The 17,885-nt window shown below is 35.6% G+C and overlaps 3 protein-coding genes across 3 annotated transcripts; 2 read left to right on the top strand and 1 right to left on the bottom strand.

Moving 5' to 3' along the window:
* The first annotated feature begins 530 nt into the window (after positions 1–530).
* Positions 531–4,270, top strand: LOC123214533 (F-box/kelch-repeat protein At1g67480). Its single transcript, XM_044634350.1, has 4 exons — positions 531–895; positions 1,986–2,055; positions 2,156–3,022; positions 3,442–4,270. Exons 3-4 carry the CDS (start codon positions 2,493–2,495, stop codon positions 4,067–4,069), a joined length of 1,158 nt encoding a protein of 385 aa, XP_044490285.1. The 5' UTR covers positions 531–895; positions 1,986–2,055; positions 2,156–2,492; the 3' UTR covers positions 4,070–4,270.
* A 126-nt stretch (positions 4,271–4,396) lies between these two features.
* Positions 4,397–8,259, top strand: LOC123214532 (nuclear pore complex protein NUP54-like). The gene is made up of 9 exons (XM_044634348.1): positions 4,397–5,510; positions 5,608–5,661; positions 5,751–5,810; positions 5,933–6,043; positions 6,454–6,519; positions 6,603–6,689; positions 7,017–7,118; positions 7,196–7,345; positions 7,607–8,259. The coding sequence occupies exons 1-9, from the start codon at positions 5,079–5,081 to the stop codon at positions 7,721–7,723; spliced, it is 1,179 nt and encodes a 392-aa protein (XP_044490283.1). The 5' UTR covers positions 4,397–5,078; the 3' UTR covers positions 7,724–8,259.
* Positions 8,260–8,786: 527 nt separating this feature from the next.
* On the bottom strand, positions 8,787–16,685 carry LOC123214948 (mannosyl-oligosaccharide glucosidase GCS1). Its single transcript, XM_044634979.1, has 22 exons — positions 16,314–16,685; positions 16,151–16,224; positions 15,832–16,083; positions 15,529–15,703; positions 15,174–15,260; positions 14,974–15,042; positions 14,738–14,834; positions 13,789–13,871; positions 13,433–13,540; positions 12,590–12,711; positions 12,327–12,434; positions 12,159–12,232; positions 11,634–11,759; positions 11,194–11,261; positions 10,822–10,971; positions 10,696–10,746; positions 10,402–10,458; positions 9,951–10,100; positions 9,741–9,832; positions 9,510–9,619; positions 9,366–9,429; positions 8,787–9,280 (listed from the first exon to the last, which is right to left on the bottom strand). Exons 1-22 carry the CDS (start codon positions 16,596–16,598, stop codon positions 9,136–9,138), a joined length of 2,547 nt encoding a protein of 848 aa, XP_044490914.1. The 5' UTR covers positions 16,599–16,685; the 3' UTR covers positions 8,787–9,135.
* Between the last annotated feature and the right edge of the window lie 1,200 nt (positions 16,686–17,885).

The raw sequence follows: 17,885 nt of genomic DNA, 5'->3' as shown, positions 1-17,885 counted from the left end.
GGTGGCAGAGCATCTCGCATATTAGCCAGTAATTGACGAAGGAATAAAAACAGAAAATGACTCCGCCGATTCTATCTCATCTCTTTGTCCAACCAAAATTATAATAATATTAAATTTTAAATATTTAGTATTTCCTCTGAGATTAAATAATAATATTTACGTCATATTTTCTTTCGTGTTCACATCAATCAACAAAGTCAATCGAACCATTACTAAGTAGCCACTCACTCTCCTCTCATAGTGAGTCAAACTCCAACATGAGTTTGAAGTGGTGATGAGATTAATAAAAAAAATTTCGAAAAATGTTAAAAGAAGAAGAAGGGTAATCACAAAAATTTTAGAGAATAAGAAGCCTGAAAGTAAACAAATGATTAGATCAGGAGAAAAAAGTAAGGCTATCCTAAACTTAAATTCTATTAGTTCAAACCAAAGGCACAACTAATTGGACTTAAATCCGGCCGTATTCTATACATATCAATAATTATTTAACAATCAATCAAATTGGTTGCATCCAACACAAACAACCATGCTCTCTCCTGCTGCGGCTACACAGTAACATCTCCCATAAATTCAGATAATTAAGAAATATTTTGCCACCCTTTTTCCGGGAACGCAAAACCGCAATTATTATTATTATTATCGTAATATCGCCCGCCTCTCTGTCTATCCATATACGTGTATATATATATATATATACACACACAGACATCTATCCATCTTGCCGTCTGTAATATCTTCGACTCCTATTTTTAAGTCTTTATATATTATTCTTCCTCGTTTTAGCAGGTCGCCACTACCTCAATAGTCAATACAACTCATTTCTCGTTCTCTCTCTGCAATTTACTTGTTCTTTTCCAGCTTTTCCGTATCCCGTAACCTCAGTTCCGTATTTCCGGTAAATCTTGCTTTCTTTATGTTTATTGCTAATATTCAGATCTGTTAAATGTTCTGCTTATGGATTCTTATCATTGCTTATGCATTTGTTTACGACGCTTGAACTTGGCATCTCTGATAGGTTTTTGTACATTCAACTTCAGATCTGATTATTTGTTACTTTTTGACGCATTTGGACTCAAATCTGCTTACTTCAGTTTATCAGATATATTTTCTTTTTGATTGATTTTCATATTTGAAGGCTTTTATTGATCTTGGATTTGTTTATTGAATTTTCATTGTTGACTGATATTACCTTGTGATGGTAATCGGTTGAATTCATTGTTCTGGATTTTTGGTTGGTGGGTTGTTGTTGAAGTTGAGATTTATGCTATTGCAAGTTATGAGAAAGTATTGAAATGGTTTTTGGATTCTTTTCCGTGTAACAAGTGATATGTGGGCGGTCAAATTAATATATAGAATTGATAATTGCTTGCTAATTTTGGGATTATTGTATATACCATTAGGGGATGTTTGGTACTAAAAATATTTTATTATTAAAATTGAAAGATTAATTTGAAGATAAATTAACTTAAAGATTATTAGATATAAATTATTACTATATTAGTTAAAAATAAATTGATATAAATAATTATTGTATTTGATTAGAGTTAATAAAATAATGTTATTATATTATTTTACTTAAATACCATTAGGTATAATTATTTTAAAAATTTTTTTATGTTATTATATTAATTGAAAATAAGAGTATTTTTGTTTTGAAAAAATTAATACACATTATTATTAATAATAGAAAATTACTATAATTTTTTATTATTTATAAACCGAACAAAGTAATATAAGTAATAAAAGATAAATTAATCTTCTCAACCAAACGTAGCCTTATAGTTTTTGGTGCCGACCATTAACACAACTGTAGTCAAATTTAGGAGAAGACTTATATCCTTTTAGTTAATTGGACATTTGAACGTGCTGGTAGAGTTGACTTTTATGGTCAGCGTGCCTATTTATGTATTTATTTGTTTTTATGAATAAGATTCAGGTTTTGTAAGTTTTAATTGACTGTTCTTCATGTTATGTGATCGATTCAGGTGGTTTAGCAATCTGTTGAAATGGAGGTTAACGGGGGCTAGGACGTTCTATCTTCTATGGCCTTGATTGGTAATTTTTATGTTCACTCAACTCTTATGATCTTGTGGATATATACTGCGTTCTGTGTATTCTTGTAATTTAACATTTATGATTATTTTCTACTCTCTAGGTGTAGGTAACTGGGAAATGTGTGGCGTGAGAGACAACATTAGAGGCATAAAAGATACTTTAAGGGGAAGAAACTATTTCAATAGCAAACTTTGTGGTATGGAGTATGAATCAGACTGGACAAAACACAAAAAATCCTCGGCATTTACTGCTCAAGTGATTCGTTCAGCAACATCTTTTATGCATTGGTCTTGTAAAATGCCCATAGGTGATGGATTTCATGAATATCTTTAGTTAATTGGTTTTTATCCGAAACAAAAGCATAGTTAAGTTTTCTTGATTATATAATTGAACAAGTACAAGAATCATCAGCTTCTCCTCATCTTGCAATATTGAAAATGCCTGGTTTTGTAAGTGGAAAGAAGAGACTTATGGAACCAAATATGTGTTTCAATGCATTGATTGAGCAACACGCATCAATTCGTTCGAAAGGCAATTCTCGTTTAACCTCAGAGGTTGCTAATAATCTGTACAGCCCTATTTTACCTGGGCTCCCGGATGACGTGTCAAAGTATATCCTTGCACTTGTTCCTCGTTCCAATTTCCCCACTATGGGTGCTGTCTCCAAGAGATGGAGGTCATATATCCGGAGCAAAGAATTCGTCACCATTAGGAAATTACTTGGGTTGCTTGAGGAATGGCTCTGTATCTTAACTATGGATGCAGAAGGAAAGCAAAGCCAATGGGAGGTTTTAAATTGTAAGGGAAACAAAAATCGACGTCTTCCACTGATGCCTGGTCCTGTGAAGGCTGGGTTTGGGGTGGTTGTCATTAATGGAAAGCTTCTTGTAATGGCTGGTTATTCAGTGATTGATGGGACTGGTTCTGCTTGTGCAGATGTTTACCAATATGATCCTTGCCTTAACAGGTTTGTTTCCATTCATCTTCTGTATTAGTTTTAATATTTTATAATGGTCCATAGGACCTATCAAATATTTATAGTCTCTTATAGTTAATTGTTAATAATATCTTAGGCTAGTGGATGCCAAGAAATTAATGTTTTTTTATTAGTATGATATCTGTGGCTGGGCAAACTTGTTACCATTTGAAGGTCTCCCTGCACCTGTTGAGTTGTGTGCATGGTTATAAATGGGTCTTCCAATTAAATTATAATCACTGACCTTAATGTGCTAACTCCTTTAGACTCTAATTGAACTTATAAAAGGATGTGCGAAGCTAGTCACCTGGGAGTGAGTCTTTGCATCATCCGTGTCTATTGTAGGTGTTACAGTCTTAAATGTTATTCCAATTCTTACTAGCTTTGTAAAACTTTTTCTGTCATTTCAGTTGGAGCAAATTGGCAAACATGAATGTGGCCCGTTATGAATTTGCTTGTGCTGAGGTGAATGGCATGGTTTATGCTGTAGGAGGCTATGGGATAGATGGAGAAAGTCTCTCCAGTGTAGAGGTTTATGACCCAGAAACTGGTGAGTGGACTCTGGTAGAGAGTCTTCGAAGACCAAGATGGGGCTGTTTTGCGTGTGGCTTTGATGGGAAACTTTATGTAATGGGTGGGAGGTCAAACTTCACCATTGGAAACTCAAGGTTTGTTGATGTCTACAACCCTGAGAGGCATGCCTGGTGCCAGATGAAGAATGGTTGTGTCATGGTCACTGCTCATGCTGTGATTGAGAAGAAGCTCTTCTGTATGGAATGGAAAAACCAGAGGAAATTGTCCATATTTGATGCAGAGGACAATTCATGGAAGATGGTTCCAGTTCCCTTGACTGGTAGCTCATCAATTGGGTTTCGATTTGGGATACTGGACGGAAAGCTTTTGCTTTTCTCTCTAGAAGAAGAACCTGGATACAATACTTTGCTGTATGATCCTCATGCAGCTCCAGGTTCAGAATGGCAGACCTCCAAGATAAAGCCTTCTGGTTTGTGCTTGTGCAGTGTGACACTCATAGCTTGAAAGTATGCTTTATTTCCATAATTCTTCTATAGATTTGGTTGGCTTACTGTATTTTGATTCAACAAGTTTAAGACTTTTATTTGTTTTGATTTGGCAATGTGTAGCCAAGTTTTAGACAAGTCTATTGGTGGCATCAGACTTATTGGTGATTTCTAATTTCTTATTATGTATTCTGGTTGACAGTGGCCTCTCTATCTCCCATTTCTTCCTCGGCTGTTCTGTACATATGTCTAACAATAAATTTATATTCTGATGAATATGGAAATCATCCACCTAATATAAAGCACAAATCTGTAAGCCCCCAGAATAATTAAAAGAGGGATAATTGGGGAATCAAATCCCATCGGGTATCTAGATGATGTGGATTGGGTGTTACGTTGATTAAAAAATGGGTGTATATTTTTGTATAATTTAATGTTAGCATATTTTGTTATTTTGGCTGTAATTTTTTGAACAAAAAAAAGTTAGTTTATAAAAACAAGGCCGGATTGTATTTTTTTACTGTGTCTACTATAAAAATTTAATGAAAAAGGGCAGCAGTGTTCTTTAAATCAGGCATTAGGGGTGGAAAGACTTGCCATCTCAGTGTTTTGCTTGGAAATAGTTGTGTTATGAGAGTTTGTGATTGATGGTTAGGATTTGCCGGTTTGTTTTTGTGCTTTCCACAATTGAGGAGGCAGGAGGGACGACTTGCCATCTTGGTGTTTTGCTGGGAAAGAGCTAGTGTGTTGTGAGAGTTTGCGATCAATTGTGAGGATTCATCGGTGTGTTTTTGTGGTTTTCCGGCAATTGGGGGAGGCTGGATGGCGCTAAAACTTTAACATTAAAGACTTTGGGGGGTCTGCTAGTGAGAATATGGTATTTCATAGAAGTTTGGGTGGGACATGGTTATTCGGCTTTAGGTAATCAGCGTGGCGGGCCGCTAATTCAAATAACATTTACCCCATTCGTGACGGCTTTTATTTTAACCACAAGACACTCCCGGCGCCACTATCCTAACATTGCCAACATGTTCGGAGCTCAAGCCTCAACGCCGGCATTCGGCACTCCGTCGTCGACGCCGGCATTCGGCACTCAGTCGTCGACGCCGGCGTTCGGCACTCCATCGTCGACGCCAGCCTTCGGCACACTGTCTTCGGCGCCGGCCTTCGGAACTCCGTCTTCAATTCCAGCCTTCGGTGCTCCGTCTTCGACGCCTGGTTTTGGCACTCCATCTACGGCGTCGTTTGGATCCTCTTTATTTTCAACTCCATTCTCTTCACAACCTCAACAACAGCAGACTGCGCTTTTTCAACAACCGGGAAGTAACGCATTTACGGGATTCGGATTTCAAACTCAGTCTACCCCGTCACAACCAACTCCCTTCCCCAATTCTCAATTAACTACTCAAATGGCTCCTGTGGCGCCACTACCTTTCTCTCTCGCCGATCGTGACATTCAGGTTTTATAATCTTCTGTGTACGTCTTAAACCCTGACCATAGGTTTTGGTTTTCTCATTTCTTATTATTATTTTTTTGTTGGTGGTGTTATTGATTAGGCTATTTTCGATGCTTACAAGGACGACCCTACAAACCCTAAATACGCTTTTAAGGTTGGTTATAGTTTTTCATTTTCAAAACTAAGAATTTGATTTTCTGAGAAGTCGGGTTTTGATTGTTTACTTTATATGTTAATTTGCAGCATTTGTTGTTCAGTGTTATTGAATCACAGTATAGGGTGAAGCCAGCTGGCGTTTCTGATGTGAGTGCTTTTTTTCTTCTTTTTCTCTCTTCACGTGAGTTGATATTTTTGAATTTGAAGCTTGTGTAGCTATTTTGTTGAGTTTTCTTTTGCTAAGTGTGGAGAATAGTTTGCATTGGTAGATCATGTGGGCAGAAGCTATGAGAAAACTAGAGGGTATGGACAGTACAGATCGAGAACGGTTGTGGCCTCAGCCTGTACAGGGTTTCAAGGATCTTTCACACCGCCTAAAGGTTTTCATTCTCAATTTTATGTATGAACTATTTTGGTTATTTATATTCATGTACGCCATTTTCTTGCTGAGACAAAATCATTGGAGGCTCTACTAGACAATATGTTATAGGTTTTATATTGACATAGGTAAAGTGAAATTTAGGGGACACAGAAAATATGATGAGTAATGACAAGGTGAAAGCTGTCCTGCTGTAGCATAGTGACTTATTCAGTTCTTGGAGCTACCCATTCTTTTTCTTGTTTTTGTGGTTTGCATGCCTAATGATAACTAACGGGCCAAGTATCATAGCTGAATGTAATTCAAGGTTTTGTCCCTTGGGGTTTATGAACTTTTTGCTTTTGTCATTTTACTCTGTTAGTGGTCTGTAGTTGTTGACTTCCTGATGTATTAACACTTGGCTTAATGCAGGCCCAAGATGAAGTCATTCTTTCAGATGCTGAAAGATTACGGATTACTCAAAGCAATGTCAAAATGGTATTCTTATCTTTTCCTGGTCCTATTTGTGTATCTTGGATTAATTTTTTAATTTTTTTTACCTCTGATAAATTTTTTTGCAGCTTCAAAGGCATTTTCAGGCTGAAACTCTGCCTTGGATTGAAAGAATGAAACAAAAAGAGCAAAGTCTTCAAAGGCGTCTTTTAAGGGTAGGAACAATTTCTGTTAAACTTTTAGAATTTAGAAATTAGTAGAATCTTTCTATGCGTTGCTCCAGACATATTATCTTTTCCAGTGTGCCACTGTTTGTGGGCAACAATCTGCTAAACTTAAAATAGTGAAATGTCTTGTGGTATAAATTTTAGTCTTCCATTTTTTTCGCCTGAGATGGCCTAATACTATCTGATTGCTATCAGATTGTAGGAGGATGTACATGGCTGCATCATCTAGCACTCATTTGGTTCTTCTTGTGTTATTGAATCATGCACCTTTTAGCGTAGTCAATTTAACCTACTATTATGTGGGTATTCCTATAGGTAATGAGAATTGTTGAAGCATTGGAGGGTAAAGGTTGTCGATTGCCCTTAATGAAAGGAGAAGCTGAGTTGGCTGAGAAGTTAGCCGTGGTAACAAGACAGGTTGGTCTTAATATTTTTTTTGTGCTTACTGCTTCTGTGCATCTGTTATCATTTCTTACATGCAAACACTCTTTCAGCTGAAAGGATCAGGAGCAGAACTTTCCAGGAGGGTCCAAAACCTCCTTACCATGTCGCGTGTTCAAGCAAATGTCTTTGGTGCTGGTGTTTCTGTCTATCTTCCGGGATCAACTAAAATACATGAACAGAGTCTTGCAGACATGCAAGAGGTAAGTGCCATGGGTCCAAGTGATGTGCCCTTAACAGTTATAATAGCTTTGCAAATGATGAAAAGTTGACATTGTTTTAGGGAGTATGCATACCAGATCATTTTTATTCTATTAGTTGTATTTCCATTGAAAGCAATATAGGGTTTCACCTCAATGGAATAATAGATTTGGCATAGCTATACATGATGTTTTCCTCAGCTTTGTCTACAATTCATAGTACATTCATTTAAAATGAAGGATTCTTCATGTTATGTGGCACAGGTTTTACAGCTGCAGACTGAGGCCATTGCAAGACTTGGCAATGTGTTGAAGCGAGATATTAGGGACATGGAGATTATAATGACTGAAGACACAGAGATGACAGAAGATGTGAGCTAAAAAGCGTGGTGATCTTCAATTATTCTTTTGAGGTGGCTCCAACTTTGCATGGAGAAATTAGGGGATTAACTGCTCTACTGTAAGAATTCGTGACTCTGCCTACTAAGTTGAAGTGATGATTGGCAAAAAATGATAAAACTCAGAGCTTAACAACTCACATTTTACTCAAAATATGACAATCCTCATTTTGATGTATTTTTGTTGTTTTTTTAAACCTAGTAAAGCCTCAGTGGGGCAGGAGTCCCAAAGGTAGTGCATTGGGTAGAGAATTTTCGGCTTATGCTAACTAATTTGTTTGCTATGAAATGAGCACTGAATGATAAGATGGTGACAATTGTGTCGAGTTTCAGCCCAGCGTCATTTGAAGACAATGTAAAAGGCAGTATTGAATCTGAGCACTCGCAAGAGATAGAAGAACCATTTTGGGCTCATTCAATAGTATTTTTCAGTGATTTTAAATTAAAAATAAATTAATGTGATATTGTATAATTACTTTGGGCAGACTATTTAAAGGGAACTTGCAACTTTTTAATGAAGTTACTTGGTTGTAGGCACAGTGACGCATTTCATATCATTTTTATCATCCATCTACAGCAGTTATGTAGTTCTGTTTCAATTTTAAATCCTGATGCTGGGTATAATGAAAATTTCAAATATAAACTGGCTGATACACAATCATGCCATATTACTTTCTCGGCCTTTCCAGTCCAGGCATCTTGTGCTATAAAATGAAACTATGATTCAAAAGCATTTAGTCATGTTGTGCTGATGAAGTAAAACTCCCCAAAGGAATGCCAAATTGGTAAACTTTTGCATTTACATTTTGCAAAAGAGTGATGCATATATGTTTAATGGGTAATGGATACTTATTCTAACACTCTTACAGTAATAAAACATGAAATTGAAAGAGATGTTAAATACCTCACGTTGTTTGGAAATGATAAAATAATAGTAGTAAAACAAGTTAATAACCCGTAAACTAAACACAATTTGGGTTGTAAACTTTAAAAACAAAACCATGTATGACAATGAGTCAGCTATCGGATGTTATAGACATTTACTATTTGGGGCTATACCTTTTAAATTTCAGTTATATTCTATAAATAAATTTATTTTCTTCAATGTTTACAGATGCTGATACTGGGTAACATCACAAATATAAACTTACAGACATACTCTTGGTCCAAAACTTGTTCTTGTTTCATTTTTGTTGGCAAAAACTTTAGAACAATACTATTGTACCCATTTTAGATACACAAATATATACACATTTACATATGTCATTATGTAATTAGATATTTTATTTTTAATTCAAAATCACTCAATCACATGATCACGTATATAAGTGTATACATATTAGTATACCTAAAATAAGTACATATAGTTTTATTGAAAACTTTATATTAACCAATTTAACTCTCACCATAACCTTCGGCCATCATTAATAGCACAAGTGATGTCCAGCCGGTAAATACACGGGTGCCTTTTCCTTTACCTGTTTTCTGATCGTACTGTTCCCACAGAAAACCAGTCTGGTGGTAGTTGTTAACCACATTTCTGCCCGATACAGGTAAAAAAAAAAAATGTTGGAACTAACTGACGAGGTGAAAGGATATATATAGGTAGGAAAACTGTAACTTACCTGATCAGATTGCTCCTCAGTTCGTCGTATATTACATTTGCTCTGTCTCTATATGGTCCGTTCACTGCAGGAATTTTGATCATTTTATTTAGAAGACTAAATGTAAGGAAAGGTAGACGTTTTCGGTGATGAAGAAATTTATACCTTGTGCGTAATGGTGGAGTGCAGAAAGAATCCTGTAATTCATGTTCATCCAAATTGGACCTCTCCAATAAGGTGGGTCATGCTCTGTGTTGCGTTTCATGTACATGGAGCTGTGGCATTTAAGATAACATTTTAGATTTAAGTAATTATAGAACGAGTAACAAGCAGATACTAAAAAGAAATTAATTATGTAAGATTAAACATGAGCAGGAGTAAATTAAATTCAATCACCTTGTCTTGGCAAGCGAACAGAGTCCATAATCAGTCCACAAGATACTCCTATTTGAAATGAGGTCAAGCTGTTTTTCCAGAATCCATGATTCCTGGGTCAATTGATAAACATGAGTGGTTTCTTACCATGCTACAAATGGTAACTAAGGCAAGAACTCTATCAAACTGATAAAAAGGTATTTTCAACATTTGATTGTCCATGCGGCTTACAGGTGGAATAATTTTCTCCATGAATGGAAAAAGGCTGACATAGCCAATATGAGGAACAAATCTCGTCTCTGGCTTTTCTAATACTTCCCTTACAAGCTCACGAGTCGGGTAGTTATTTCTCATGTTTGTTTCTTTCCAACTTAAACGAACCTGGAATGATAGAACCAACAGTCAGTAGCAGTGAGCAAATTTCAAAAACTAAAGGCATAGGTTTATGGATTAAATAATCAATTCAATGAGTCAAAAATCTGTTTAGCAACAGATGCCCGTCTACTTCTTAACGGCAGAATAATAAGAATGGCAGCCAGTTAAACTTAGGCCTTTGGAAAGCCGATGCCATTGAAATTTGTATATTGGTAAAATTATCTCAAAATATCTTTCACTAATGGTGGATTAAATATGCACCATCCTATCGAAGTGTGAGTACACTCAAAAAAACTGTTCTGCATACCTTTTCTGTATGATTTCCATAATCAAAATAAGCTCCATAAGCTGGATCAAAATGCATCTGGTGAAACATTAAACACAAATGACATAAAAAGCTGAACTATGACAGTGATTAGTCTGCAAGGTATGTTTAAAAACATTTAACTAGTGTGCAGTCACAAGGATTTAATTCTCTAGAATCGCACATAATGTACAATATAGGAATTGCTTATATTACTATTACAAAGTACCATATGAAAGCCGCTTGAATGTGAAAGAAGAAAAAATAATTTCAGACAGGATGATTAGATGAACATACCTTATTCAGAATTTCAAAATCTGAAAGCAGCTTAGCTGTTGAACCATATTCCTGCATCATTTAGTTTTCAAGGTCTATAATGTTAAATATAGATTTAGTATTTAGAAAGGCTTGCAATTAATATACCTTTTCTTGTTTGCTTTCCTTCGCAAACAAGTCAGCAATGGAATGCAGTGAATCTGCAGCTAGGAGCATCCAGCATCTAAGGTCCAAGTGACGTTCTTCTTCACTAGGATGTGAAGCACGCGGATAATCATCCAGCCCAGAGGATAGAGTCTGGAGATGTCAGAAACGAATATAAATTAACCACCTTATATTTAACATCAGAAAATTTTCTGAACCATACTTCTTTGTGAGCATCAGAGAGTAAACATGTTTAAGGGATTTTTTTTCTTTATTCAAAGCAAATGTGGATGTTACCACATTAATATCTTCTGGAAAAGCTTCAAAATAAAAACTATGAAAGACTTTCAAATATAGAGAGCTGTAGAATTGAACCTTTGGATTTAGCTCACGTATTGTTGTGCTATCTCTTCCATGCCAAAAATAGCTGTTCATTTCCTTTCCTGCTTTTTAAATGTGATAACCCAAAATAAATGAGAAACTCAGAAAACTAACATCCCAGCTTACTAAGAATGTCAAATGTCTTCTCTAAATCTCATAAACAATAATTCAATTGACAGGTAACCATGATGACAGTTAAAAACTCAAAAAAAAGTCTTAAGCCCAAGTCCTTTTTTAAGGTTTACACAAATACAAAACCGTTATCCCACCAGAAAAATTCCTTTGAGATTAATAAACACTGAAATATCAATAACTTGTAACCTTTAGAGGTACAAACACACTAGAACTACAATCATATGTATTGTGACAACAGCCTCTCCAAAAAATTAAAAAAAAAAAAGAGCCATGGAAGATTAAATAGAAACTTGACTTACCTGACTGAGTAGTGTTGAACCAATGGAACCATCCTTCAAGGCGAATAAGAGCTCGCTCTAAAAAGGAAGAGATATCATTGCTTTCTGTAGAAGTAAATTTGTTTTTCTTCAAGCCATAGACTAGTTCTGAAAGAAGCAAATTTTCATAATATCTCAGATCATGTATAAAGTACAACATTAATGTTCATCCAGACAATATGCGGACATGCAGAGTACACACAAAAAAGTATATCAAATTATCTAATCTTGGTATTGAACAAGAAAATAAAAAATTTGAAACAAATAACTGCTTTAATCATTGTAGCTTGGATACAGAGATTCAGAGAAGACAACACAAGGAATCCTGGAACTTGTATGCATGTACTTTTAAGGATGCTCACCTTCATTAGATCCAGGAATATTTCTTCTGTTACTAAAGGGTACTTGTGTAACAAAATAGAATATCTACGCGAGTCAGGTCCATGCTAAGATGAAACTAAAATTTCAAGCATGATCATAGTATTATATACTTGGAAACAAACCTACCCCGTATAACCATGAATAAAGTTGGTGGATTTCCATTACTTGGATGCTGAAGAACAAATTCCTCAGGTACCTTACTGCAGTTAAACCAGAATGAATTTGAAATTACTTTCCTGATTAACTAAATCAAGAAGTGTACTGGACATACTTGAACTAGAAACTCCAAGCCACCTTAGAGCTTCAGCACCCAGAATCTGCTCACGGGGAATCCATCCATCAATGTTCATCAAATCTAACCAGTGTCCAATAATATCTAAGCATATATGGACATCCCAGCGCCTGATTAAGATTCAATTGACAAAACATAAAACCATAAAAATGATCAGTTAACCTGAATAAGTTGTTCATTTAATGGTATATTAAATAGAAATTAGCATACTCCCCATGTGAAGCGAAGTTTACAATAACTGATCTATAAGTAATAGGAAACTAACCAGATTAATAATTGATGAAAACCTTCATCCCAAAGAAATCCCCTTGGAAAGAAGGGTCTACTTGGGACAGCAGTATAAAGCTCAGCTGGCCAATATAAAATGAAATTATCATGACTTTTAAGCTGCAAGAAAAAATGATCACTTTTATGACTTTACCAAATATAAGAATAAAGGAGTGAACATAAGTAAAAATATAAACATCTTAAAGAAAAAGAACCTTGACCTTACCACCAGCAATTAATTTTCTCATTTCTAAAATGTTAGTTCCCTTATCTTGACCACACTTTTGAACACAAACTGAGAATAAAAGGGAATCCAGAAATGAGCTAAACTGGATAATAGATCATTATTCACCAATAGTATTTACTCATAGAACAATAAAACATTTCCCAAGTTGGTACCCTAAATTTAACTCAAGTAATGTTGCATTGATTATGATATGGATGATAAAAAAATTTGCAATATAAACTGGGATACAAACTTGAGACGTATGGTGAAAGCATAATTATCTATTAATATAATTTTCTAATGAAACAGGGAAAATTAGAAGTCAGATTGGTTTTCATTTATTTACAGTCAAACATACCATTGTAGCCTAGCTAGGAAATTATAACAGAATTTCACACTCCATTTGAACAAAATTTTATCATTCTTACACATCATTCCGGATATCAGTTCATGAAAATTATTTTAGGAAACTAAAGGATAAGTTAACTCCCTAAAAATCAATAACCTAAAGCATGTTCAACTTGAAACATGAATTGATCACATGATCACATAACTGATGAACAATATATAGGATACAGAAGACAAATAAGATAAGAAACAAATCAAATAACTCACTTTGGAACTTTTGGGTAAAGATATTTTAGATTGGCCATAAAAGTAGCCAATGCCACCCAACATATTCCCTAGAGCAGCCTTTCCGGCAATTATGGATTCAGAATCAAGCTGAAATATAAAATACAACTATATTAGAAATTTTATCAAGAAGAATGAAAACCTGGTTGCATAAAAGAACCACTTCAAGAGAAAGAAAAATGACTTTAAGTCAAAACATATTAGATCATACACTATACATTCATTACATTTCTCCTACAAGAGTCATAAGATAGATTAGTTAATATTACAGTGTCAAATAGTAGCAAATATACTATAGAAGGACAAAGCGTTTGCATAAGATAAGTTCAAATCATCACCTTTTCAGCCACGTTAAAGCACTTCTCAAATTTGGCATCAAAATCATGTTGCTTCTCTTTAAGTAGACTGGTCAGTGAGGTACCTAGATAATAAAAAGTAAAAACCAATATAAAACTAAGGAAAGAAGAAGGGGGGGGGGGGGGGGGGGGGGGGGGGGGGTGGTGGGGGGGGAATCCCATTTCTGAAGGCCAACATGTATACAAAGAAATTTATACCAGAAACCCCCAACTTTACATATTTAGAAGTCTAAATTTCAAAGAAATTTAAACCTGCTAGAATGTGGAAGAATTGTAGAGAAACTTATTTTATCTATGTTGGTTGCATATGCCTTCTTTTAGTATAGACGTTAACATGATGAATACAGAAACTGTGATAACTATCAATGGTCAAAATTTGTTAACAAGTATATAAAACTAACATTATAACAAATGCAAATGTCTAAATATAAAATCAAAATGAAAAAATATATATGCAAATAATAGCTAGAATTTAGATAGCCCAGAAAGATCCCTATGATTTTGCAGCGTAGTTATATGTGCAGAAAGATGTATAATCAAAGAATGGAAACCTAGTACATAATATACCATAAGCATATTCCGTTATCCATTCAGTTAACACCTAAAATACCAACTGAAGGTTGCCAACAACTTTGGACAAAATAAAATTAAGCACATACTAGTAAGCACCACCTCTCGCTTTTCATTGAAAGCAATATTAAAAAAGGGAACCTTTGAACTTCAAATTGGGGGGAAAAACTTTCCAGATAGAATTTAGAAGTAGAATTAGATAACTCAAGAAATAAAGAATTTAAAAATTCTGATGAAAGCATAGTGGAAGAGGTGATGCAAAGGAGAAGCATAATGGACTAAAGAGAGAAAGTTGGTATTTTCAAACCGTACCAAACAAATCATTAACACAAAACTCAGATTAAATGGAAGTAGGAAAAACCTGTAAGGCTGCTTACACGTTCTTCTACTCTTGAGTTTTTCACACCAGTTCCAGATATAAAGCAAATATCTACTTTGAATGGAATCCTAGCAGAAATCTGCAAAAGAATAAAAATCCCCGATGAAAAATTAAGTGAGAACCAAAACCACAGATGAAAATCATGCTTATGAAATGCTTTCAATAAATTGATATACCTTAAAGTAACTAATTTAAAAACCATCCCTTGCATTACCTACCTGAAAAACTACTATGTTTGGAGAACGAACTGATGTGTCACTCAGCTGTAGACGACCAAACATTCTTGCCTGGTACATGCAGGCAAACAAGCAGAGAATCAAGACTGAACCATGACGAAAACTTAAAAGAATAGTAACTCTTTCACATTATCACATAATTATGGCATTCAAAAGTGTGATGTCCATGAAATCTAACATACCTGGGCTCCAAGATTCTCTAGAACAAGTTCAGATAAGTTATGAATATGAGGTGTCCTGAAGCCAGAATAATGGACTTCCAAATCATCCTGAAAGGTGGATCCAAATCAGTATGCTAAAAAAAAAATGATTAATATCAATACCATTACGGTGATAATTACTAAAAAATTGGCAAGAGACAGAAATTTATGCACATGCCATGGGACAAGGTCAACGGTAGAGTTGCTTAGATAAACATTAAGCAAGTACACAGAGAACTTTGGGTTGGGAGTTTATCCACTTAATAATTTGATTGCATGCTATTACTAGGACAAATAAATCAAGGGTTTTCACCACTGCAAACCATTGCCATATTACCATCGCTTTTAAGTGCAGCTGCCAACCCCCAACATCCATTCGTGAACCTGTTACCAGGAGAGAACTCTCATGAATATCTAAGTTATCACTACCCAAAGTTAGAGCATTTCCTTCTTCATCAGCCAAATAGAAAAAAAGATGTCCACTGCTCAGCATGTCATTTTCCCATTCAGATCTGTGCATTGAGCATGAAAGCAGAAATCATGTTAAAGTTCTGAATGATTGTCTAATGTGCCCTACAAAAATATACCAAACATATTGTATGCAAATGAGAGAACAGATACTAAAAGTGCAGCCACTTACTCCTCAATTTGCACACCAATTCGAACTGCCCAGTCTCCTCCATAGCCGCTGCCATCTCCCTTGGATTTCAAGAAACTTGTTTCCAAGGTCATGCCATGGTCAACCAACTCCTGATGTCCAAAATCACGACCATTATGATGAGTCCACCCATATTTGCTCAGATCATCAGAGTCTTGACACACATGGCGCATATGATATCTTCCATCCTTTACACCAATCCACATCAACCCAGCAACCAAAGATCGCGGAGTCCTTCAAGTGTAGTAACAAATCAGTAATCGTTTAAAAACTCAAATTCTTTGCAAGTGAGAAGAACTACCTGGCGCGAATTCCAAGATAAACGTGAGGGCGATAAGTTCCCCAGTACAAGCTCTCTTTATGCTCACCTTGAAACTGATATAGCCATCACGTATTTTCAAAAATAAATAATTGTCATTCACGTAACAAAAAAAAATGCAGGTGATCATGAAATTGAGTTTTACCACAGGTAGGTCCATGAGTTTCGGAGCAGGAAAAGGCGTAACAACACGAGGCGTATCGGCTTCATGTATAGAATTAACAAGACGATAAATCAGAAACGAAATTGTTAACAAAGAGAAAATGCTTAAACCAAGCATGATTCTGACATCAACTCTGAAAAGGCGAAGTGAATTTTGATCTCTACGGTTTTTTAAGTTAGTCCTTCTAGGACGAAGAGGTTCTCCTTCGTCGCCATCAGTGGAGAATTTGATTCTGCTTCGTGCACTTCTTCGGCCATTTCCACTCATTTTTCGACTGTGAAGAACTGCTTCAGTTCTCCGGTCACCGATGCGGAAGCAGTCAGTCAAAGCAACTCAAGCCGAAGCAGAATGATGAATTTAAGTCATTTACTAAGAAAATTCAGGCACATTGTAATTAGGCGTATGGGCTCGAGCTTAAAGCAGGCCCTGGTTTCCAGACTCTGTCACGGCCCATCGTTGGTGTTGTGGACAATGTTGGAGCTAATTTCATATTTCGGTATGGATCTGATCTAATCCATTTCAAATTAGCGTAGGTTGATCCAACGGTTTAGTTTAAGTAAGTAGATTTTGAGTTAAAATTTTAATTTAATAGTTTAGTTAAATTTAAATTTATTTATTTATTTGATAATATTTATCATCCCGTCTTTTTAATAGTAATATTCATCAGTTAATAACCTTTAATTATATTATACACGAACTCTTACAAGTTTAAGTTAAGTATTATCATTTTGATTCGAATTTAAATCGACCTTTAACTTAATCTAATCCGAATGAAATCCTTCCTTAAATCTCTATTACCAGAGACAAACTGTAAGAAGCCAAACAATAGACGAATAGATGCAAGGAATCAGCTTCCAAATTTAAGCCTACAAGTGTAGCAGAGCACAGTGACCAGGAAGGCTGATGTAATCTTTCAAGTCCGACCAGTTTGTTGGGTGGAAGTTTGTACCAAGTAAAGGTGCATCAAATCCCGGTGGATTCGGATGCAAAAATATGAGAAGACACGTGACAGAAAGAAAAAGTCTGTTTATAATATTTTCCGGCCGACAATTTCAAGAGCTTATGTCGACAGTGTTATTACTATACGAGAGGAGTGAAAACCAGACGATAGAAAACAATTATTTATTATTTGTGATTATGATAGTTATAGTGAATTTGATTCATGTTTCTGAAAGAGATTGTGTTCTATTCCAGCTTCAGGTGTTGTCTGCTCCTGCGGGCTGGTGAAATGCCTATCCCCGTCATTGGACTCCCCGTTGGTGTTTTTCGGCGGCCAATCCACGCAACACACAACCAAATCCAAACTACCATTCTACCAATCATACTTGTGATTACAAGGACAGTGAACATAGGTGGACTGAAAAGGACAGTGAACGTTGGCAATGCAGAGTTGAAAAAGTACAACACAGAAGATGAAGTTCTCTGTTAGCCATTCTCATCTGCTGCATTTTATTGCTCTTTTCCTTCTTTATCTTGGCATTGGTTGGTAAAATTATTGTAGCAGGTTGGCAGCTTGATGAACCTTTGATCCAATTTTCAAGGTACTGCTTGAGA

The sequence above is a fragment of the Mangifera indica genome, chromosome 4, assembly GCF_011075055.1.
Source record: "Mangifera indica cultivar Alphonso chromosome 4, CATAS_Mindica_2.1, whole genome shotgun sequence".
Lineage (NCBI taxonomy): Eukaryota > Viridiplantae > Streptophyta > Magnoliopsida > Sapindales > Anacardiaceae > Mangifera > Mangifera indica.
This window is presented reverse-complemented; position numbering and strand designations above follow the sequence as displayed.